Here is a 24773-nt window from a genome sequence, read left to right as displayed (position 1 = left end):
CAATTATTAGTTATTTTCCTCAAGTTTTCATTATCTTTCAGGTGATACACACTATTACATGTAATTCCTTTAGTATGCTGTCTATAGCTAAACAATAGCCACCTAGAGGGATGCCTACACTTTTGAAGTACAATATCTTCTTTTTTTTTGCAGCTTTTATGTGATGATATTAGTTGACTTATCTTTCAATAAAGTAATAGGTATATTGTCAAGTGCTTATATCTAGAAAAATGAGGCAATTATCATTTTTATTTTATCACTTTCCTGAGGTACTGGGGTTAGGACATTAACATAATGTGCAGCCATCATAGGATTTGGAGTATATCATTAAAATACTACTTATATTTAAAACTGGTAAAATCAATGTCTGCTTTATGTTTTTCAATTTCTAACATAGTGAATTGTACTAAGTACTTAAAACTTTATTTGACTCAGATTCTCTGATATTCTAGGTTAACAACTGTCTATACAACTATCTAGAGAAAATAAAACCTAGAATAGGGTTCTTACTCAGGGACACATGGATGGGGTTGGGTGAGAAATAAACCTAAACGCAAATTTCTGTGCATGTGTATTTTTTAAGGGAAAAGATTCAAGGCTTCTCAAAAGGGTTTAAGTACATACAATGTTAAAAACCAGTTATACGGAGAAACAAAGAATAACTATCTCTTACCAAAAGACAAAATTATTTCTTTTATATACTAATAAGGCTTGATATTAACTGTAATATCATGGAAATGTCTTGATACTACAATTAAAAGTTGAAGTTGAATATTATAGGAATGCATCACAGAATATATGATACCTGATAATTAAGTTTGAAAACAAAAAAATACTGAAACAAATAATTCAGTAAAAACTAAACTCTGTTAAATTAAATTCTTATAGTTAAGAATATCTCAATTGGAGAATAATAAAGATTATATAATATGTAGATGTCATTTGAAATACTATAGAATTATAAGAAATGTACAAAATCATTTAAAAAGCACATGTTCCTAAACCGGAAACAATGACCAGCTAGGAAATGATGGGCAAATTGAAACATCAACCCATGTTCAAACCACTAAAGATAATAACAAAATAATGTAACACACATTAGGCCACATTCATTCCTCTCCAAAAAAGTATTTTCATAAACTTCTTTAAATTGTGAATAAAAATACAACTGTAGACTTTTTCGCCAACCTTTATCAATCAGTGAACAAAAAGCAAAACATCTCTATAAAAACAAATGGCTTTGCTGTATTATAATCTATATTATATTATATAGATTATAAATCACACATTATCTGATGCACACCTGTAAGTATATGAAGAGAGAAAATATATAAAATAAGACAAGCAAATGTCGGCAACAGAACATCGAAGTATAAAGTTTAGTTCTGTCCCTGCCTTATAAAAAACCCCAGCCATCATGAAGGCCTGTGCCATTCTTAGGCCACTTTCAGGCAGACTCTGAAAAGCTCTAAAGTAAACACAGGTGTTTTAAAACTAGAGCTGCTGTCACGGACAACCACAAACACCCTTAACTCTGATGTGGCAACGCCTCTTTCCCGCCCTCTGTTTTTTAAAGCAATGCCCGAAAAGAAAATGTCAAATGTTTCACCTTTCAACACCTCAAAATAAGTAAGAGCTTAAAGTATTGTTTTGCAAATCTCTAGCAAATAGATCATTTTTTCACTACTTTTAAATGTAGCCAATTAAACATTACTTGCATAAAATAAAAATAAAATTTCATAAAGAATTATTACCCTTCCTCACTTTAAACCGCTTCGCTACCATCATATTTCACAGTACTTTGGTTTCTGAGAGCAAAATCTTTTGTTTGACCACATTAGGTAGTTTGTTCTGTTGTATAATTTTACAGAAAGTATGTGACCTTCTACAAGGTTTAACAGACAAATCAGAAATAAATAAGAATCTTTTAAAAAAAGAGTAGTCAAGTATCTTTGGTACAAGGAAAGATTATTCTAAGAAATGTTCAAAACTTGAAAATCTGTAATTCTCTTTTAGAAAATTGTCTTAATGGATACCTAAAAAGGGTAGATACTGTTTACAGAGAAAAACAGAAAGGAAAATCGTTTCCAAACTGCTGCAGATCTGGAACTCATATTCATAAAAGAAATAAATTTTCTAACACTGAAATGTTTAGTATTAAAAGTCCTCCCATAATTGTATGAAAGAGACCACAAAGCAGAGATAACACATTAAAAATTGATGAGCGACTGCCTAACTACTGAATATAAAAATTAAGTGAATGCATTTTTTCATTTTACCATAACCATCAAGAAATAGGTGCTCTTAAAAGAGTGGCCAAGTTTCTATCAGTTTCCAAATAAATCCTGGAGGTTATTTTGAGAGGCTTAGTTCCACTCTCAGAAGTAGATACTGTGCATATAATACTTTTCTGCAACTCACATTAGAACTTTCTGTGAAATCATACTTGGATACTTGAGTATTATAATAAAACACTAGCAGTTTCTCATTGCCCCAACAGAGAGATAGCTGCCTCTCAAGATGACAAGAAAATGATAAAACAAAAAGTAATCAATGGGAAAAAAATTAAGAACAAATAACATTTTTAAAATCAATAACTACATTTTTAAAAAATTTCCTGATATTTTATAATTTTTTGTATTACCTTTTTTCACAAGTTTAAGAACTATATTAGAGCAGCATGATAATGGTTAATCAGAGGCAATCAACTGTAAATGAGAGAAAAGCAAATAAACTTTTCCATTTTGTTCAGATTCACCCATGCATTGCTTCATCTCACATGTGAAGGACATTATATAGTATTAAGGGACAAAATAATAATATTAAGTTGTGACATAAACCAACAAAGTAAAGAAATTTAGAATTGTGTTTGACAGATCTGAACTGAGTCCACGGTACTTTGGTATTACAACACATTCATGATACCTACAGGCATAAAGGAGCAAGGGAAGGGCACTGTGTCAGCCTTAGAAGTTAATTTCCTCGCTTTTGTTGGTTTATATTACCATCTAATATTACGTAAACAATCTGTTTCTAGGCAATTTATTTTTTCCATGATGAGCTGAGCTCATCTGGACGCTACCTTCCAGCATATAAAAATCCAATTTAATAGCAACAGCACAAAAGCCCACAATGGACTACTATTTAAAAGTCAATTTACAAAAATATAAGATAAACAATATCCACTAACTGGAAAAATACAATTATTTATATTTTGCAACCTTTCAAAAGGTAAAGGTAATTGACACAACAGAATATATTAAAAAATGATATACCTTAGAATACTTTGGGTTTATTAATAATTATGTCTTGGTCTTTATAAAGTAAATTGACTACTTGAAAACTTATAGATCTAGATAAATTCAACATAAGTGACAACTATCACAAGATAGGTTCCAGAATCTTTTAAGAATAATAAGCAAATTTTTTAAGAGGGAACACAGAGTTAAAAGCTGATCACCACATAATGAAACAAAAAATACAGGGGACAAGTGTACTTTTTGATCACTGTAATCATGACTTCATTTCATTATCCTCTTATTCTAATAAAAATGAATTGCTGTTCTATCTTTAAATGAATAACTATGTATTAAAATTCAAATTTAAAAACTAGCACTTTTAGAAAGAAGGGCAGAAAAGTTCATTTATCTTCAGAGTAAAATGCACAAAAATGATTCTGGACTTAATATAGCAAGTATCAAAAGAAGCAAAGATTTAACAAAATAGTTATAAGCCACAAATAATACTGTAAATAGGACACTGGATTACATTGGAAAGACTTCTATGGAATATATAAAATCACACTGCATGATTTTGTGATATTATTAAGGAAACAGAAATAAAAGAAAATATACATCATTCAGATATAGTTATGGTTGTGTAAGATTCAAAGTTAATATTTTCTAAAGAAAGGGTTACAAGTTATCAAAACTTCTGAAGCTGCTATTTATCTAAAAATACTCAGAATTTTTTCAAGACTATGAAATATATATTAAAATACATATTTAATATGAATATAAGAGAAAAAATGTTGGTGGTATATTTTGTATTGTATTCAACTTTAAACACTAAGCATACATTATGGATCTTTTAAATGTGTCTACGAGTCACTAGGCAAGAGTGATTCTTCAAGATGCCTTTTTTTTGTTTCAGTTAAAATTAAAATCCATGCTGTCTAATCCTTGGAGTCAATTTGTAATTAAGGGGATTTGATGAGAGACCAGGCACTGAATTAATGATAAAATTTAATATCTGTTTTAATGCATCAACATAACAGAAAAACTAACCAACACTGAACAACACAATAAAGTCATTTTGATATAGAAGACATACTGTAGCTATGTCAATTTATATAAAACGTTAGTTTTTAAAATATTAGTAACAAGCTAAATATGCCAACATTCTCTAGATGCATTACACTAAAAACTATGTGTCTAAAAACTACTCAAGCCAAAAATGCTACTACAATAACGATTTGCTTGGTACAGAAAACTACACTGTTAAAAATACTTTTATTGAGAATTGTATGTAATCTCTCATGAAGGACTTAACTGCTTTCTAGCATCACGTCTGAAATAAAAAACAACTTCCTCAGTAGCCAGAGTACATTAATTGTATTTGATAATCTAATGTTTTAATATATAAATATATTCTAGTTTAGAAAGAACATGTAATACTAAAAATTCATCAAATTAAATTTCACAGTATTTAAAAAACCATCTGGATTTTTCACTACACTTTTCACCATATTACTACACTGCAATTCACAAGAGAATCTGACATGTCATTCATTTCAAATCACTATTAGGTACAATCTCGTGTAGAATTTGACTGCAGGATATGCAAAAAATGAAACAGAAAAATTTTATTTCATCAGCAGGCTCTCTGTAGCCTCATCTAGCTTATCCCTAAAATACCAAAAAACAAATTTATAAAAGATTTAAAACTGATAATGCCACAATAATACTGATACCAGCCAAATCCTGAAATCAATTAGAAAACTAAACAGAACTAACATTAAACAAGAGGAGAAGGGGGGCAACAGAGTATGAGATGCTTGGATGGCATCACTGACTCAATGGACATGAGTTTGAGCAAATTCAGGGAGATGAAGGAATGGGAAGCCTGGCATGCTGCAGTTCACGGGGTTGCAAAGAGCCAGACACGACTTAGCGACTGACCAACGATGAACAACAACATTAAAAAACACAACTGACAGAAAACAAATATTACCTTCAGAAATAAAGAAATCCACAGCATAAGAGAAGGCTGGGGAAATATTTTGTCCCTATTTTATGTCCAAACACCTAGCCTATGACAGGAAGTTTGAAAACACCATGTAAGATATTCTAATTCAGCATGCTTTATGTCAGGCCCAGATTTAAACAGCAAACATTCTTCTTATGATTCTGACACATGCCTCTGTTATGAACCTATATTCCATACCTAACAGCCAATCTACTGGACCTTCATTGCCTTTCAAGGTACCCAGGGTACTGTTTCCAAGAATGTCCTGTGGACATCTGCTCTTTTACACCTTCTTGGTCACTGTAATACCAAAGGCCAATAAGTCAGGAGAAAAAGAGAGGAGATGATGAGGTGAGAGCTGGGGAAAAGCGGGAAGGAGGACTGCTTATGTGGGCAGACTTAGGAAAGACCTGGAAGGAAGTCCAGGGAGCACTGAAGAGTTTCTCACATATTACGTTTCTTTTCAGGTCAGGACTCATTTTGCTATTAAAACAATTTCATTCTACTACCCATCCGGTCCCATCACTTGATGGCAAATAGCTGGGGAAACAATGGAAACAGTGAGAGACTTTATTTTCTTGGGTGCAAAAATCACTGCAGATGGTGACTGCAGCCATGAAATTAAAGACACTTGCTCCTTGGAAGAAAAGTTATGACCAACATAGACAGCATACTAAAAAGCAGAGACATTACTTTGCTGACAAAGGTCCATCTAGTCAAAGCTATGGTTTTTCCAGTAGTCAAGTATAGATGTGAGAATTGGACTATAAAGAAAGCTGAGTGCTAAAGAATTGATGCTTTTGAACTGTGGTGATAGAGAAGACTCTTGAGAGTCGCGTAGACAGCAAGGATATCCAACCAGTTCATCCTAAAGGAAATCAGTCCTGAATATTCATTGGAAGGACTGATGCTGAACCTGAAACTCAAATACTTTGGCCACCTGATGAGAAGAACTGACTCGATGGAAAAGACCCTGATGCTGGGAAAGATTGAAGGTGGGAGGAGAAGGGGACGACAGAGGATGAGATGGTTGGATGGCATCACCAACTTGATGGATATGAGTTTGAGTAAGCTCCAGGAGTTGGTGAAGGACAGGGAAGCCTGGCGTAGTGCAGTCCATGGGATCGCAAAGAGTCAGACATGACTGAGTGACTGAAATGAACTGAACTGAATCTATTACCCAAACCTTTCTCCAGTTTGGGAAGAGACAAGAGGACTGTGGACAAACTGAAGTTGGTATGAGTAGGTATTATCTGGGCAAAGGAAGTAGGGCAATAGGTGATGCAGAGCATTTCAGTCAGGGAAATACTAGGTTCAAAGGCTGGAGAAAGACTCCAAGATCTATCTAAAGCCAGCTCCCATAATGATGAGTCTGCCTGTGTGCCTAAAGTTCAGTGATGTCTTCATTCAAATGATCATTTTGATTAATTTTTTTTATCATATTACAAAATGTATAAAACAACAGGGAAGCAAGCAAGGTAATTCTATATTTCTATAATTTTTTGTCAAAATAATATCTTCAAATTGCTAAAATAGTACTATGACATCAAAATCACAAATATATTAGTAACCAATATTAGGAGCAATTAAATGTAAATATTTACAAGTATTACATTTGGGGTTTGCCTCTGACAATCTCCACAGAAGTCTCCCACAGTAATTCAGTATTCCTTTTATGGAAGAGGGAACAGTTCACAGTTGTTTCATTTGAATCTCATCAGTGTTACTGTGTCTTGGTGTACTTGATGAACTTACACAGGCTTTGATGATTTGGCTATACCTGGAGCAGTAATCCACAGGGTCACCCTTTAACGCAATCATTCCTTTCAGAGAGCCTATAATGAATGTGTTATAGCAATTCTCCATTTGGCGTGCAGACTTTAAACCCGGTCTAGCTGAGAGTCTTGCCCATTATAAAGAAAGAAAACATTTCTTGTGTGGAAAAGAAAGCCTAGATGGTAACAGAATACTATCAGGAACCAGGATAACATTTCTCTTCACCTCTCTTCTTCAGAATTGCATACTTTTTAATACTGATATATTGGCTCCAACTTCTCCAACCGGCTATTTCGTAACTTCAGAGTACCCATGGCCTACAGAAGTCTGCTGCTGCTTAGTCACTTCAGTAGCATCTGACTCTGTGCAGCCCTATGAACCTCAGCCTGCCAGGCTCCTCTGTCCATGGGATTCTCTAGGCAAGAATACTAGAGTAGGTAGCCATGCCCACCTCCAGAGGATGTTCCCTACCCTGGAATTGAACCCAGGTCTCCTGCACTGAAGGCAGATTCTTTACGGCCGAGCCGCCAGGGAAGCCCACACCAGTCTGCCTTGCCCTAAGTCTACCTTGGGATCTTGTGGCTCAGATTTCAAAGCTCACTGTCGTGCTCTCTCTCAGTTTCCTGATTTCAAACGATTAAATTATCATCTACCTGCTAGCAAAGTTCCAAGCCAGGCTTCAACAGTACGTGAACCGTGAACTTCCAGATGCTCAAGCTGGATTTAGAAAAGGCAGAGGAACCAGAGATCAAATCGCCAACATCCGCTGGATCATTGAAAAAGCAAGAGTTCCAGAAAAACATCTACTTCTGCTTTATTGACTACGTCAAAACCTTTCACTGTGTGGATCACAACAAACTGTGGAAAATTCTTCAAGAGATAGGAATACCAGACCATCTGACCTGTATCCTGAGAAATTTGTATGCAGGTCAGGAAGCAACAGTTAGAACTAGACGTGGAACAACAGACTGGTTCCAAATCAGGAAAGGAGTACGTCAAAGCTGTCTATTGTCACCCTGCTTATTTACCTTATATGCAGAGTATATCATGAGAAATACTGGGCTGGATGAAGCACAAGCTGGAATAAAGATTGCCGGGAGAAATATCAATAACCTTAGATATGCAGATGAAACCACACTTATGGCAGAAAGTGAAGAAAAATTAAAGAGCCTCTTGAAAGTGAAAGAGGATAGTAAAAAAAGTTGGCTTAAAACTCAACATTCAGAAAACTAAGATCATGGCATCATCTGGTCAATCACTTCATGGCAAATAGATGGGGAAACAATGGAAACAGTGACAGAATTTATTTTGGGGGGCTCCAAAATGACTGCAGATGGTGACTGCAGCCATGAAATTAAAGACACTTGCTCCTTGGAAGAAAAGTTATGACCAACCTAGAAAGCATACTAAAAAGTAGAGACATGACTTTGCCAACAAAGGTCCACCTAGTTGAAGCTATGGTTTTCCCAGTAGTCATGTATGGATGTGAGAGTTGGACTAGAAAGAAAGGTGAGGGCTGAAGAATTGATGCTTTTAAACTGTGGTGTTTGAGAAGACTCTTGAGAGTCCCTTAGACAGGAAGGAGATCCAACCAGTCCATCCCAAAGGAAATCAGTCCTGAATATTCACTGAAAGGACTGATGCTGAAGCTGAAACTCCAATACTTTGGCCACCTGATGTGAACAACTGACTCATTTGAAAAGACTCTGTTGCTGGGAAACCTTGAAGGCAGGAGAAGGGGACGACAGAGGATGACATGTATGGATGGCATCACCAACTCGATGGACATGAGTGTGAGTAAGCTCCAGGAGTTGGTGAAAGACAAGGAAGCCTGGTGGGCTGCAGTCCATGGGGTCGCGAAGAGTCAGACAGAACTGAGTGACTGAACTAAACTGAACCTACCAACCTTTTTGAACTGGATGAGATGGTCAGATAGCATCACTGACTCAATCAGCAGAAATCTGAGCAGACTCTGGGAGATAGCTGAGGATAGAGGAGCCTGGGGTTGTAGAGATGGACACAACTTAGCAACTGAACAACAACAGATACAGGTCATTACTAGCTAGCTTTGGGCTAGACAGGCTCACATCAGATTTCTTATAAAAGGAGAATGATTGAGGATATGTTAACTGTTCTTCTCTCCATTCTTTAAATCTTCCTCCAGGTTATATTCATAAAACACTTACACTTATACTTCACAGAAAAGCTCCTCAAAAAATATTCTACCTTTTCCCCACTTTTAAATGTACTACCTCTGCAGTTTACTAGATTGAAGGCTACCATCAGAAACATTGAACTGCAACTGCAACAACAAAGGTACCACTGCCTTCCCAGTTGTCAGATCAAATGGACACTTGTGATTGTATTTGACTTAGTAGAATTTGACCCTAGAACTACTCCATTCACAGAACTTTATTCTATTTCGAATCTATGATAACACAACCTCTTGGTAATCTTTCTGACTCGCTTCCCAGTCTCTTTTGTGAACCATTTATTTCTGTGCATCAGTAGTGAGATTCTGGAATACACTCTTGTTTCATGTATCTTTTCTTCTAAATCTGACCTCTGAATACTCTCATATACTTCAGAGATTCGAACTGCAACCTGTACAAAATCTGGAGATAGCCTAGGAGAGTTATAAATACCTATATAGCCAGTCAGGATGACTGCTATCCAAAAGTCCACAAGCAATAAATGCTGGAGAAGGTGTGGAGAAAAGGGAACCCTCTTACACTGTTGGTGGGAATGCAAACTAGTACAGCCGCTATGGAGAACAGTGTGGAGATTTCTTAAAAAACGAAATAGAACTGCCATATGACCCAGCAATCCCACTTCTGGGCATACATACCGAGGAAACCAGATCTGAAAGAGACACGTGCACCCCAATGTTCATCGCAGCACTGTTTATAATAGCCAGGACATGGAAGCAACCTAGATGCCCATCAGCAGATGAATGGATAAGGAAGCTGTGGTACATATACACCATGGAATATTACTCAGCCATTAAAAAGAATTCATTTGAATCAGTTCTAATGAGATGGATGAAACTGAAGCCCACTATACAGAGTGAAGTAAGCCAGAAAGATAAAGACCATTACAGTATACTAACACATATATATGGAATTTAGAAAGATGGTAATGATAACCCGATATGCAAAACAGAAAAAGAAACACAGATGTACAGAACAGACTTTTGCACTCTGTGGGAGAAGGTGAGGGTGGGATGTTTCGAGAGAACAGCATCGAAACATGTATATTATCTAGGGTGAAACAGATCACCAGCCCAGGTTGGATGCATGAGAAGAGTGCTCGGGCCTGGTGCACTGGGAAGACCCAGAGGGATCCGGTAGAGAGGGAAGTGGGAGGGGGGATCAGGATGGGGAATACATGTAAATCCATGGCTGATTCATGTCAATGTATGGCAAAAACCACTACAATACTGTAAAGTAATTAGCCTCCAACTAATAAAAATAAATGAAAAATAAGTAAATAAATAAATAAATACCTATATAACAAAGAATAGAGCACACAAATGTATAAAGAAATTTTTGGCAATATAAGAAAATTATAAGAATGCAGTTATAGTGGAAGCATAAATTGAGTTCAACTGAATATGTATTGACCTCATACACTGAACAGAGACTGTAATTTATTTATTTAGTTGATAATATCTTTCAAAGTGGATTATTTACATGGTAAGAAATAAAACATTAATACATTTAAAAATATAAGTGTTTAAATTATATTCTCTAAATTATCCTGTATCAAACAAAAAAAATCAAAACAGAACCAACTCATGAAAAAAATGAACATATGATTCCTCCCAAAACTACAGACATAGCTGGACTTATAGTCAAGAGTAAAGTGTATAGCCTTACAATTTTATTTTTAAAAAAAGACTGAGATAAGCTAATTAACTTATAAAAATTAGAATAAAATGGAATAAAGAGTGAAAAGGTAAACAGAAATGGAAACTTTAGCAAGTTGAAAGGATAGGTAAAACCAAGAATTTATTAAAAGAAAATAAAATGCATAAAGTCCAGGAGAGACTTTATAAGAAAAAAGAGAAAGGGAGAGAGAAAGCAGATATATGCCACAATACATATTAAAGAGTCAATACAGATAAACAGAAGAAATTAAAAAACTGAGAAAATTACGTACAATTCTATAATGTCAAATCTGGGAAGTTAAAGTGAAAAGGGTATTTATTTCCTAGAAAAAAATACAGACCAACAAAACTGACTTAAGAAAAATAAAAATTAGATAAATATAGTGGAACTATTGAAAAAGCAATTTACAAATTCACTGTAATAAAAAGTTACCAAGGGTACATGATTTTAAAAATTGATTCTATTTAATACTTAAGGCAAGATCATTCTCATGCAATTTTAAACTTGCCAAGATGACAGCAGAAGGCAGAAATTTTGGTTATTCACTAAGCTAGTAACATTAACATCAAAACAGGTGCAGCCAAACAAGCCAGAACAAACTGGAGAACTCAGGTCTAGATGACATGCCTACCACAAAGCTGGTGGTCAACAGAGTGGTGCCACCACAGAGATAGATATGTTAGATCAATAGAGCAGAACTAAGAGTCCCGAGCTAAACTCTCATATTTAAGATCACTGGCTTTTGAGAAGGTGTCAAGATAATTCTGTAGGGAGGAAAACAGTCATTCAAGTATCACAGAGAAAACTGGATACACACATGTAAAGAAAGTATTTGGACTCCTACCTTATACAATAACTAAAAATTCATTAAAAATTGGTCAAAGGTCTAAATGTTTAACCTAAATGTCCATCAGCTAATAATCTAATAATCAGATTACAGTATATCTGTACAATGATTATGCATCAAAGAAAAAGGAAGGATGATACACGCTATAATATGAATAAACCTTGAAGATATTACGTGAAGTGAAAGAAGCCTGTCACAAAGGGTCACACATCCTATAATTTCATTTATAAAAAATCTCCAGAATGGCAAATCTATAGAGATAGAAAGTAGCTTAGTGGTTGCTTGGGACTGAGGAGAGGATGTTAGCAGGAATGAGGAATGGTAGTTAATAATGTACAGAATGTTTTAGGTGAATGCTGAAAATGTTCTAAAATTACGATTGCGGTTATGTTATGGCTGCACAAATATGCAAATACACCAAAAAGCACTGAATTGTAAAGTGTAAACAAGTGAATTTTATTGTATATGAAATACTTATCAATAAAGCTATAAGATGCAAAACAAAACAAAACAGCACAAAACAAAACCACACGACTGATGGACAAAGGACCAAAGAAAGCAAAGAAAAACCAACAGAAAAAAATGACGAAAAACATGAACAAATACACCTAATTATTTATATTCTCCCATATAATCCCTTGAATATACGAAAAAAAATTCACACTCACTAACAAACAAACAAAACAGGCAACATTTATATTCGAGAACGTGAACTTTGGAGATCAATAGCCTTGGTTCAGACCTAAGGTCCACTACTAACTACTACTCCTAACATGGGTCACGTTAATTAACAACACATGTTGCTTAGTTTATTACCCTATAAAATTAGAAACAGCTGTACCCGCTATCTCAAAGGTCCAAATACTTTACCACTATAAGTAAATTCCTTACTACTATATGGAGTAAGAGTACCTGACACTCAGTTAAGTACTGTATGAGGGCAAACGATTTTAATTTTTAAAATTCCCAGGAAAACAATGACAAAACAAATCCAACAGTTTATTCAAGGAGTTGTTCAACATCCAAGAACTCAATAAAATACATCTACTAACAAGAACTTTAAAAAAATTCTAGAAAGAAGCTACTTAAATATGACAAAACAATATCAAAGTCCAACAGTAGATGTAATGCTTATGCCTAGGTCGCAGAAAGCTGGAACAAGCTGTCACTCCACTTTGACAGTAAGAAAAGCTGGATAAGGCACAAAGCCATATCTTTTCTTGAGCTCATCAGACAAGTAAGCTCAGCAGAAAACCAGTTTTAACTTCAAGGAGGGAGAGGCATGCAAAGCAAATGGGAAACACAGTCTAGCGGACTGAGAGTGGAGCACGGGAAGAAGGGTTGGCTATCACACAGAATCTTCAAAAATCCTCACAAAAGGGGACTTGCACCTATGGGGAGATACTTCCCCATAGATCTCCATCAAGTGCTCATGAGAAATAATAAAGACAGGGTAGAAAACCAGAAAGAACTTCCCTCAGTGATATAGGCATGCAGGGGAAGGGGGGAAGGGAACTGCTGCTATGGAAAGCAACAAACCACCCCACCCCTCTATCCCAACACCAGCCCTTTCTGTAAACAGATCAAAAGCCGTATACAGCTAAAAGAAAGACAGTAAACTTCAGGACACAGGGGGGAAAAAGAAAAAAACACACTCTGCTTGGGAGTGGTAGAAGAAAGACCTCTTGCTATCCCTGGGTGAGCAGCAAGAAATAGATCCAGGTCCAGGATCCTTATACCAGTATCATTAGATAGGTAGATTCTACATTGAGAGAGGGCCATGAATGTCTCTCTTCTACACAGATACAAGTCTTCTGCCACAGATACAAGTCAGAGTTTGGCTGTCATGGAGAGGAATCCTGAGAAAGCCTGACCCCAAAGTCCAATCACAAAGGGACTGTGTAAGATAGAAGCAGAAAAACTCTTCAGTTCTTCAACCCCAGATGGTAAAAATCAGCATTCAAATGCTGGATGAGCGCAGGAGTGTACAGTGAGACACCCTCGAGATATAAGTACACAGGATCAACTGAAAATGAAGGGTGGAAGATGAACACTGAAAAAGTCCTCCAGCCCTGCATTTCTATCCTTAGAAAAAGGCCAACAGCAATCCATTCTGAGAACAACTTGAAACTTAGGATGCACTAACAGTGCCCATAACAACAAAACCCAAGTCCATATCAACTCCTGAGTAGATCTCAATACTCACACTACTGGCCTGATAGAAGAAGCACCGTTCTACCCACAATGTCTAGCATTTAAAAAAGAAAAAATTATGAGATATACGAAAAGCAAAAGCAAAACAACAAACATGTCAAAAGACAAAGCAACCACAAAACCAGACTCAGGGATTATCCATATATTGGAACTATTCAAGTGAGACTCTAAATTATGAAAGGAAATATAAAATCCCATGGTAAGTATCACAACTAGTTGGTGTAATGTAGAATCCATTCTCATTAAAATTAGGTAAAAGTCAAGCAGGGTATCTATTGCAATTCCTAGTCAAGATTAATTTGGCAGGTCTAGAAACTGTGAGAGAGGAGAGAAAATATTAACATTTCATTTACACATCTTAGCATTTTTTTCACTGGCTACAATGAACATGTAAAAATTTTTAACAATGTATTATTTTGAAATAATTTAAGACCACAAAATCTTGCAGAGTAGGGAGGAGGGAGACAGTGGGATAAATGGAGAGAGTAGCATGGAAACATATATATGACCATATGTAAAACAGATAGCCAATGGGAATTTGCTATATGACTCAGGGAATTCAAACTAGGGCTCTGTAACAACCTACAGGGGTGGGAGGTGGAGGGAAGTTATAGAGAGAGGGGATATATGTATATCAATGGCTGATTCATGTTGTTGTATGGCAGAAACCAAAACAGACAATGAAAAGCAACTGAAGTTCTTTTATTTATCCAATCATTATTTCACCCTTGTTTTTAATAGCTGCTTTCTCTCTGTATATTTAAGGAATTAGTCCCCCTTTTGCTTTCAGTATATGTAAGATATCATACCATTATTACTGTCAGGAAGTCAGCAAGAATTCAGGCAACAGGTGTGGTTCTAAACCAGCCGTGAAGCTAGCTGCAGATGATGAATTGTTGAGACTTTCTGTGAGCTTCTCCACAGTAAGCTTCTCCAAAGTAAGAAAATCAAGTTTTCTTACTTTCATATTTTGCAAGAAGGGCTTGACTCTTGTTCACCTAAACAGTGATGGTGTGATCATCTAAGATACCAGCTCTGGAAAAGATCTTCATTACATTCTGGTTTAAATAGGCCCTGGGCTCTGTCTTCTGTTTGTCTTGTCCTTGTAGTCCTTAAAATTCAAAGTTCAAATTCACCACCATTTGACAAATGCACTGAGGGTGCAAGATGACTTCAGGCAATCAATTATTTCCCATGTTTGTTCATTTGTTTTTCTATTTCCATGTTGCTTTAAGCCTTCTCAGATTCCTTGTCTTCTCAGTAATTTTGTAAAATACTCTTAAAGTATCCTTTAAGGCAGCCTTAAAGGCATCCTTTTTATTGTTTTTATCAAGAAAGTTATTCAGAATATTTGTCTTCTTTCATTACTGAAAATGTTAGACTTACTAAAGGTTTTGGGGTAGAAAAGTGTCACTTGTCTTTTAGAAATGACAGCTAATGGAAATGTGACAGATTACAAAGGTGAGAAACAGGGGAAAAAAGTTAGATTGGAAGGTACTGTTACCTTCTAGATCATGAACTTGACATAGAGTCGAGGCATGATAATACAAAGGAGAGTAAAATAGAAAAGAAATCACCATTGCAGAATTGACAGAACTGGATGCTCTAGCACTGTGTAGTAGGTGAGAGCTTGAAAAGATATGAAAAGTATGTCAATTACATATTAGACTACAAGTCTAGGAGTATGGGAATGCCATTAAGTAATAGATGTTAACTCATCAATAAAGTTAAGAGGAACTAAAGAACCTCTTGATGAAGGTGAAAGAGAAAGCTTAAAACTCAATATTAAAAAAACTAAGATATTGGCATCAGGTCCTATCACTTTACAGCAAATAGACAGGAAAAATTGGAAAGAGTGACAGACTTTATTTTCTTGGGCTCCAAAATCACTGCGGAGGGTGACTGTACCCAGGAAGTTAAAAGACGCTTGCTCCTTGGAAGAAACACTATGATAAACCTAGATAGCATATGGAAATGCAGAGACATCACTTTGCTGAAAAAAGTTCATATAGTCAAACCTGTGGTTTTTCCAGTAGTCATATATGGATGTGAGAGTTGGATCATAAAGAAGTCTGAGCAACACAGAATTGATGTTTTTGAATTGTCGTACTGGAGAAGACTCTTGAAAGTCCCACGGACAGCAAGGAGATCAAACCAGTCAATCTTAAAGGAAATCAACCGTGAATATTCATCGCAAGGACTGATGCTGACACTGAAGCTCCAACAGTTTGACCACCTGAAGTGAAGAGCCAACTCATCGGAAAAGACCCTGATGCTGGGAAAGATTGAGAGCAAAAGGAGGAGAAGAGGGTGATAGAGGATGAGATGGTTGCCTAGCATCATCAACTCAACGGACATGAGTTTGAGCAAACTCACAGAGATGATGAAAGACAGGGAAGCCTGGTGTGCTGCAGTCCATGGGTTGCAAAGTTACACATGACTGAACAACTAAACAACAACAAACTGATCAATTTGGAGGTAAACAGAAAATTGTTAAGAATGATGTAAAATATACAGCATTATGTCACCAGAAAAATAAATCAGGGTATAGATGACCACATAGGGACTTAAAAGTTCTCCAAGAAGCTCACTTGTTAAAAGGCTCAATGATGTTAAAGGAGAGCTTCCCTGGTCATGCAGATAGTAAAGAATCTGCCTGCAAGGCAGGAGACCTGGTTTCACTCCCTGGGTTGGAAAATTCCCCTAGAGAAGTATTTCCAAGAATAATCCAGTATTCTTGTCTGGAGAATTCCACAGACAGATGAGCCTGGTGGGCTATCATCCATGGGGGTGCAAAAGGTCACACATGACTAAGTGATTAACATACTCTTCTCTTGGCATTTGCGTGTTTGTGTGTGAGAGTGCTCAGTTGCACATGTCCGACTCCTTGCGACTCCATGGACAGTAGCCCGCCAGGCTCCTCTGTCCATGGAATTTTTCAGGCAAGAATATTGGAGCAGGTTGCCATTCCCTACTTCAGGCTCTTCCTGACCCAGGGATTGAACCCACATCTCTGTGTCTCCTGCGTTGGCAGGTGGATTCTTTACCACTGCACCACCTAGGAAGCCCCAACTTCATGGCTATAAAATTGAGATTATTCCTTCTTCTCTCATCCCCGCTGTAGAATTCCTCTTATGTCTCACTGGCAAAAAGAAAAGCTTACAAAGTGTTTAACTTTTCCAGCTTCTATAAAGCTGTAAAGGCAAACAAAGGAGAATATAACAGAATAAATGCTAAGTTATACAGTCAGTAGTGTTTGGCTCAGGTCCTAACTTCCTCCCAGGTTGAAGAGAGGACTTAGGAAGTCAAATTCAGGATTTCATTTCAAGTTTACTGAAGTAAAGGAGACACTAAGATATCCAAGTGGAAGGGCAGACAAAGCAGTCGTGAGGACATAAATGACATGATGTTGCAGGAACAGATGAAATTAGAAAAGACAAGCCTATAATAAACAAAACACCAAATGCTGGCAAGAATATGGAGTAACAAAAACTGTCATTCATAACTAGCAAATCCAAAATGCTACAGCCATTTTGGAAAACAGTTTGGTATCTCCTCAAAAACTAAATATACTTTTACCATACGATTCAGCAATCACGGTTCTTTGTATTCACCGAAATGAGCTGAAAACTTACATCCACAGAAAAATGTGCATGTGGATGCTTACAGCAGATTTATTCATAAATAAATGCCAAAATTTGGAAACAACCATAAGGTGCTTCAATAGGTGGGTGAATAAATAAATTGTGGTATATTCAAATAATGGAAATTTATTCGATACTAAAAAGGAATGAAGTATAAAGGCATCAAAAGATATAGATAAACTTTAATGATTATTATTAACTGAAAGAAGCCAATGTGCACAGAACTACTACATGATATTCTAGAAAAGACAAAATTATGGACACAGTAAAATGATTAATGGCTGGTAGGTGCTGAGGTGAAGAAGGGATAAATAGGTGGAACACAGAGGATTTTTAGAGTGAAACTCTTCTGAAATACTATAATGATATTAGTAAATATTTGCCATTTACATTTCTCAAAATCAACAGAATGTACAACACTAAGTGGACCCTAATGTAAGCTACAGACTGTGGGTTACACTGATGTAGGTACATCAGTGGGTACACTGTGTGGGTACACAAATGTACCTTTCCTGTACTGGATGCTGAGGGCATCTGAAATGTACGGAACACTGAGTGTGAAGGAGTTCTAGTTTGTTTGATTTTGCTGTGCAGCTAAAACTTCTCTAAAATAAAATAAAAAGTCTGGTTTTTTTTTTTGTTTGTTTGTTTTTTTCAAGAAACAAAAAGTAGGGGACTAATCATGTAACTTTCTGGAGTTATTTCTCCACTGATCTGCAGTAGCATATTGGGCACCTACTGACCTGGGGAGTTCCTCTTTCAGTATCCTATCATTTTGCCTTTTCATACTGTTCATAGGGTCACAAAGAGTCGGACATGACTGAGCAACTGAACTGAACTGAACTCAATCACATAACTTAGGGGAATATTTATACTTTAGGAACTGGTAGAAAAGAGGCACAAGCTAAAGAATAACAATGAAAGAAAAGAAAAATGATGAGGATATGGAAGCAGAGAACTATAGTAAAGTAATTCATGAGGGCAGGGGCCAGTAAGATGAAAATGCGTTCCAGTTAGGTTTACTGGGATACTAAGCAGGATATGAAATGATAAGTTTCATGGGTTTAACCATCAGAGGTTACTTATAATTTAAGAAAGAGTGCCTTTCAATGGAATTATAGTGGTGAAGTCCAATTGTAGGAGGTTAAAGATACGTGATAAGGGAAGTAAATGAAATCAAACAGGAAAGAAAGGCAGTTTATATGACATTTCTTATTAAATCTAATGCCTGAATATATATGGCTAATCTAAATTTACTTTAAAATCATTAGATGTTCAAAACTGTGTTCATCGAGAAATAAATTTCTTAATAGTGGATAAAATTTATTTTAAATGAAGAATAAGCTATCTTTTTAATTTATGTAACTTTCAGGGTATAGATTAGTATCAGTATAAATTTAGCCTTTCATCCTATATGTATCACTGTGTTCTACTTATTATTAGGGAAAATTTTAAATATTGTAAAAGTAGGGAAACGGTGTCATGCTACCAAATTTAGCTAGTATGTATTCCATGCTTGGACTTCCCTTGTAGCTTAGTCGGTAAACAATCTGCCTGCAATGCAGGAGACCAGGGTTTGATCCCTGGGTCAGGCAGATTCCCTGGAGAAGGAAATGGCAGCCCACTCCAGTATTCTTGACTAGAAAATCCCATGGACAGAGGAGTCTGGCAGGCTATAGTCCTTGGGGTGGCAAGAGTTGGACATGACTTAGTGACTAAACCACCACCATTCCATGCTACTTCAAAAATGATGCATTTAAGGATCAACAAAAGTCTTATTTTATGCTTTATCACAAAAAATAATTTACAAAGTATTTCCTGGTTATTAGGATAAACAAAGATATCATTCAAATGGCACTAGATTACTAAAAAGTATCCACATATAATATATCCATGTATAATAATCATGTTATTTCCCACAGTCGTCACTTTGGAAAGTTCTATGTAATGTAGAACCATTAACTTTGATTTTTTCCAACATATCTCTAGGACTGTTTCCTTTAAGAATTACAGCATAATACAATGTAATAGAGCATAAAAACTTCAGCTATCATCCTATTCAAATTTATATTACTTTATCAGTGACATTAATAATAGTACCACTTATGTTAAAATACTAGAAATATTATTGGCAGACTGAAATCTACTAGAGACAGAGATTCTGTTTAAATATTCTTCCTCAACTTCATTAGATACTAGCCAAATATTGCCAGTTAACATTTTTTAAAAATGACACTTGCAAATGTATTTTAAGAGATAAGCATATTGCTTAGAAAGGAGAAAGTTAGTTCACCAAACAGCTTGATAATAAACTTATTATTATCCATATCTTAATATGGCAATTTAAAGATACGAAGCATAATAACAAAAGAATTAAATAAAGAATAAAGACCCTGAGAGGTAAGAACAATTAAAAAAATGATTCAGAATAAAGCAGATGTATTATAAATGACCTAATTTTTATAATAAACTTAAAGGTTTTCTATGAGGAATTATGGCACAAGATAACTAAAGAATGATTTTATGGGGGTTTATTTTTATTTTGTGTTGAATTTACAGGTTTCTTTTGGTCTACAATTTGCCTTCTAATTTTAATAATCTCTTGGAACTATGCATCTTTTTCTCTCTACCCATAGTAGCTATCATTTAATTCAATTTAACATAAATACACAAACAAAAATGCCAGAATAAAGATTATGCAATTATTATTAACTTAACAAACTAGAATTCTTATTTTAGGTCCTATTTTAAATACTGATAACCATATCAAACAGAGCACATAATACATGTCCCCTAAGGCTGATAAACTAACACTCATGATGGAGGTTGTCTCTAAAAGAATGTTACCTTTGATTTGCAAATATACATCTAAGTAATTATATACTTAATTTTACTCATACAATAGCAAATTCCTTGGGGTAACTGAAAAATAATCGTAGCAATCTACAAGTCTTTTCTTTCCCATTTATTGTTATAGTCTATCTATCAATTCGAGAGAAAAAAGAAAAGTGCATTAAATAGTAATAGCAAAGCTATCACACACACACACTGCTGAGAATGAAGCTAAATATACTTTGTAGAAAAATCCGTCTTCAACCAAACCTCATACTTCATAAACAGATTAAAAATATTTCCACATCAAATGTCACCATTTTCCTTAATGTTGGTAGATGATTCTGGTTTACTGACTTACCCTTCTAATGACATGATGTTCTTTTGTAATCTGCAGCAAGAAATGAATTTAAGACAACAAAGTACAATACAATCTTCTTGACAGCACATCTTTCTTTAACTGTGCCATTAGCAACCAAGATGAACCTTTTGCTTCCTGTGGCTAAGCTGTGTTTTTATTTTTAACCCATTAATGAGAAAGTAAGCACCTTGAGGGCAGGGGCCTCTATTATGTCGCAGGCATTATTATGCTAGGAAGTAGGGCAAAGGCAAAAAAGAGAATGAAAAGTATCTTAAGAAAAAAAGATAATTAAATTGAAATAATGTCCTTTTTCATAACTATAGGATCTATATTAAAATGAAACAGAACTTTTGTCATGATATGTACTCTACTTGTTTCAAGTTCCAATAGAATATATTTTTTTTCATTTTTTGCTGTAGGGAACATTTTAAGCATTCTTTCAATTCCCAAACATCTTCATGTACCTTTCAAGGAGTGTCAGTTCTGTGGGTCACTAATATTATAAGTCATTTAGAAAATTACTGTAATAATTATTGATGCAAACAAAAAGCCCACTATTTTTTTTTTCTTTCAGAGTGGCCACTTTTTCTTAACTACTAAAGGTAACAATGTACTTTGAAATCACAAACACCATGAGCATGAACCTAAAGTTATTAATATACCACCACTTGAAATTTAGAAAATATGTTGTTTTCATGTACACATACACGAAATAAAATAATACCGTGACAGAAGGGTGCTGTATCTGTGTTTAAAGAAGGGGTTGTTGGCAAACACCACAGCTCACTTCTGCTGAAATGTACACAACTGATATATGCAGCGCAGAAAGCTGGCACCAAGGGCTTACAACCTTAATTTGCCTGCAAGAAGGAATGGAGATTTACCTTCAACGCACGTTCCTGATTGTTTTCAGCAGTCAGATGTCTCATGTTGTTTGCTGAAGTCTGCTTCCGCTCCTTCAGATGATGAAGCTCCTGCTCGAGCCGTTTGCACTGCCACAGGGGAAGAATCCCATTAAGTAAAGGAGTCACGGCATTTTTTTCACAAACCCACATGAATTGATGTAAATAATACCATCTTACTCTCTAAAAGACAAAGTATCTTTTGCAATAAGAATAGTAAGTTAAAAGCACTGTTGAAAAGGAACAAAATAATACTGCACATTCAATTGCAATTTTCAGTTTCGACTTTTATTAATCTAAATGCTACCATATAAATTAGAAAAATACCTATTTCTTATAAAATTAAGATTAAAGTACATTTAATATTATTTTCTTCATTAACCAAATGATTTTTACTGTGTATCTGCTGGCTGAATAAAAGTATACTTCTAAAAATGATAGTAGGTTCTAAATAAACTACGAGATAATATTCTGAGGAACTTTTATTAATTTTTAAAGTAAAAATTATCATAAAAATATATATATGAAATTTTCATATTTTTAGAAATATCTAAAAAAACAGTTGAGTTGAGAAAAAACAACAGCCACAGAACGCTACATGACTTGGAAACAACTAAGGAAACAACTGTTTTTAATCCTATTTTGACTAAACCTTACTTGTAAGTAAAACAAGTGATAAAAGAGATGTGAAATGACGTTGACCTACTGGCAATACATAAAAATATAAGTAAAAAGGAAATGATAAACAAAAGCATAAATGAACTAACAGAAGCATCTACACTCAAAAAAATCATTAAAGTGTTATGTCATTTGAAAATGATCTTAATATGAATACATAAAACATTTTCACAATGATTGTACAGGATATAAACTGACATGCGGCATATTAAAACCATATGATGATACAAGGGTGATTTGTAAAGAAATAAATTACTAAATCTATTGTTCAGTAAAATATTTTAAAAAAATCACTCCTTAGTTTATCTATTTTTAAAGGAGGATATTTAATAACCAATAAGTAAGTGCACCTATTAATTCAAGAGTTAGACAAAGTTACTTCTGCATTACCCAGCAAGTGTTAGGTGTCATGATGAATTAAAAATCATTATTATGATACAAAATCAAGATGCAGTCATAATCCAAACGAGCATTTCTTACTACTCTAATATTTTCTGCCTCTCATCTCAATATTATTCAGCAATCTGTAACAGTATTTCCCAACTTTGAGTAACAAATTCTTTTAAAAGAAAAAGTCTTACCAAACTCTTGATATTCACTTACATTATTTACTGATATTTATTAAGCACTTATCCTGTGCTAGGTTTAATTATAAAAGGTGGGGGATACAGCATTTAACAAAATAGATAAAAATCCCTATCCACATGGAACTCATATTCCAGATGGGAAAAGAGACAATAAAATAAATGAAATACATAGTATGGTAGAAGGTGAAAATGTTATGGAGAAAAATAAATAAAAAATAAAGGGAATACCAAAAGAGTAGGGAAGGAAGTATTTTATGACTTTAAATAGGAGAAATTTTAAATTGAGAAAAAGATACTTGAATAAAGACACTAACAAGACAAAGAAGTAAGTGTTCAGATCTTTGGAAGCAGTGGTTCAAGCAAAAGAAACAATTGAGTGCAAAGGCTCTGAAGTAGAAGCTTGTCTAGCATATTTGAGATTAAACAAGGGGAAGAATACAGCAGGAATGAAGTAAGCAAGGGACAGAATACTGGGAGATGAGATCAGAAGAGCCTTGAGATGTTACAGACCATGGTTTTTACTCTGAGTGGGTGGGAAAGTTGCTGGAGGGTTTAGAACAAAGAAGTACCACGATTTGCCTCATATTAATATAGGCTCACTCCTCCTGCAATGTAAAGAATAGATTCTAAGGAAGGCAAGGACAGAAGCAGGAAGTCTAGCTGAGAGGTTACTGAGCAGTGAAGGAGAGAGATGATGTGTCTCAGACTAGGGTGGTAGGGAGCAGCAGAGGTAGTGTGCAGCAGTGGGACTGTGGATGTATTTTAGATGTAGCCAAAAAAAAAAAAAAGTGGCGGTTATTCTTCCACTCTTGCTCGTGACCTTAAAAGGAATGCTTCTATCATATAACCACTTAGATGAATTTTGTTACATATCATTTACATCCATTTGAATATGTCTATGTGTATGAAAATACATATGTTAATTTGGTTTCCAAGTATTTTATATCAATATATCAGATTGTGGGGTACATATTCCTAAATGAAACTGACCTGTATCCTTCCTTCTCTGGGCTATCCTTTCCAGTTTTGTCATCAAGGTTGGACTACCCTCATAAAGTTTACTTATTTAATTTTTGGAAATAGCTTATATAAAATTATCTACTCATACAAGAATTGGTGTAAATCCCCTATCAAACCCTCTGAGCTTTCCATCTGGGTTCAAGTCCCTCTTTCCAGAGGCATAGCTTTTAAAAATCTCTTAGTGAGACATTCTGCCTGAAAATGTGATTATTTTGTTTTCATGACAGTCTTCACTGGATAGAGCTGTTATGACAAAAGTTCTATCTTCAGTACTCTGAAGATACTGTTCTGCCTCAGTCTGGCATCTATTGTTGCTAATGTGAGGTCAATATTAGTCTAATAATCATTCTTTTATAGGTTTGTCTTTACTCAATGGTTGCTTTAAAATCTGTAGTTTAACTTTAGAGTTCTTCAATTTTATATTTGAAGAGATGGATTTATTTTAATCTTTTAGATATTCTCTATGCTTCTCAAACCTGAAAAACTCATAGCTGTTTTATCTTGAAATGTTACCCAGTTCCCATTTTGAAACTCTTATAGGTCGTATGTTGGATTTATTCATTTTCCTTTCATATCTTTTAATATCCATTTCTCTCTGTATGTGTGTGAATTCTGAGCATCTATCATTCATTAGCGAATTGACACTCCTGACTCTATCTTCAATTCTGTCTATACCTTTGTCTGTTGATTTATATTTTAATTTCGAAGACTAGTTTTCAGTTCTAAATATTTCCTTGTATTCTTTTTCAATTCTGTCCATCTACTTTTCATAGCA

At 35.1% G+C, this 24773-nt stretch overlaps 1 protein-coding gene across 8 annotated transcripts in view; it reads right to left on the bottom strand.

Annotated features, from left to right (window-relative positions):
• The window catches only part of MIPOL1 (mirror-image polydactyly 1), a 283902-nt gene that overhangs the window by 130279 nt on the left and 128850 nt on the right, over positions 1-24773 (bottom strand). For 7 of the 8 annotated variants that reach the window (XM_065906169.1, XM_065906171.1, XM_065906166.1 and 4 more), the window contains one exon: positions 21696-21803. The exons of the other annotated variant lie outside the window; for it this stretch is intronic. In XM_065906169.1, coding sequence (XP_065762241.1) covers positions 21696-21803 — 108 coding nt within the window. The remainder of the gene's footprint in view (positions 1-21695; positions 21804-24773) is intronic. 8 annotated transcript variants of the gene reach the window in all.

This window comes from Muntiacus reevesi, chromosome 15 (genome assembly GCF_963930625.1).
Source record: "Muntiacus reevesi chromosome 15, mMunRee1.1, whole genome shotgun sequence".
Classification (NCBI taxonomy): Eukaryota; Metazoa; Chordata; class Mammalia; order Artiodactyla; family Cervidae; genus Muntiacus; species Muntiacus reevesi.
This window is presented reverse-complemented; position numbering and strand designations above follow the sequence as displayed.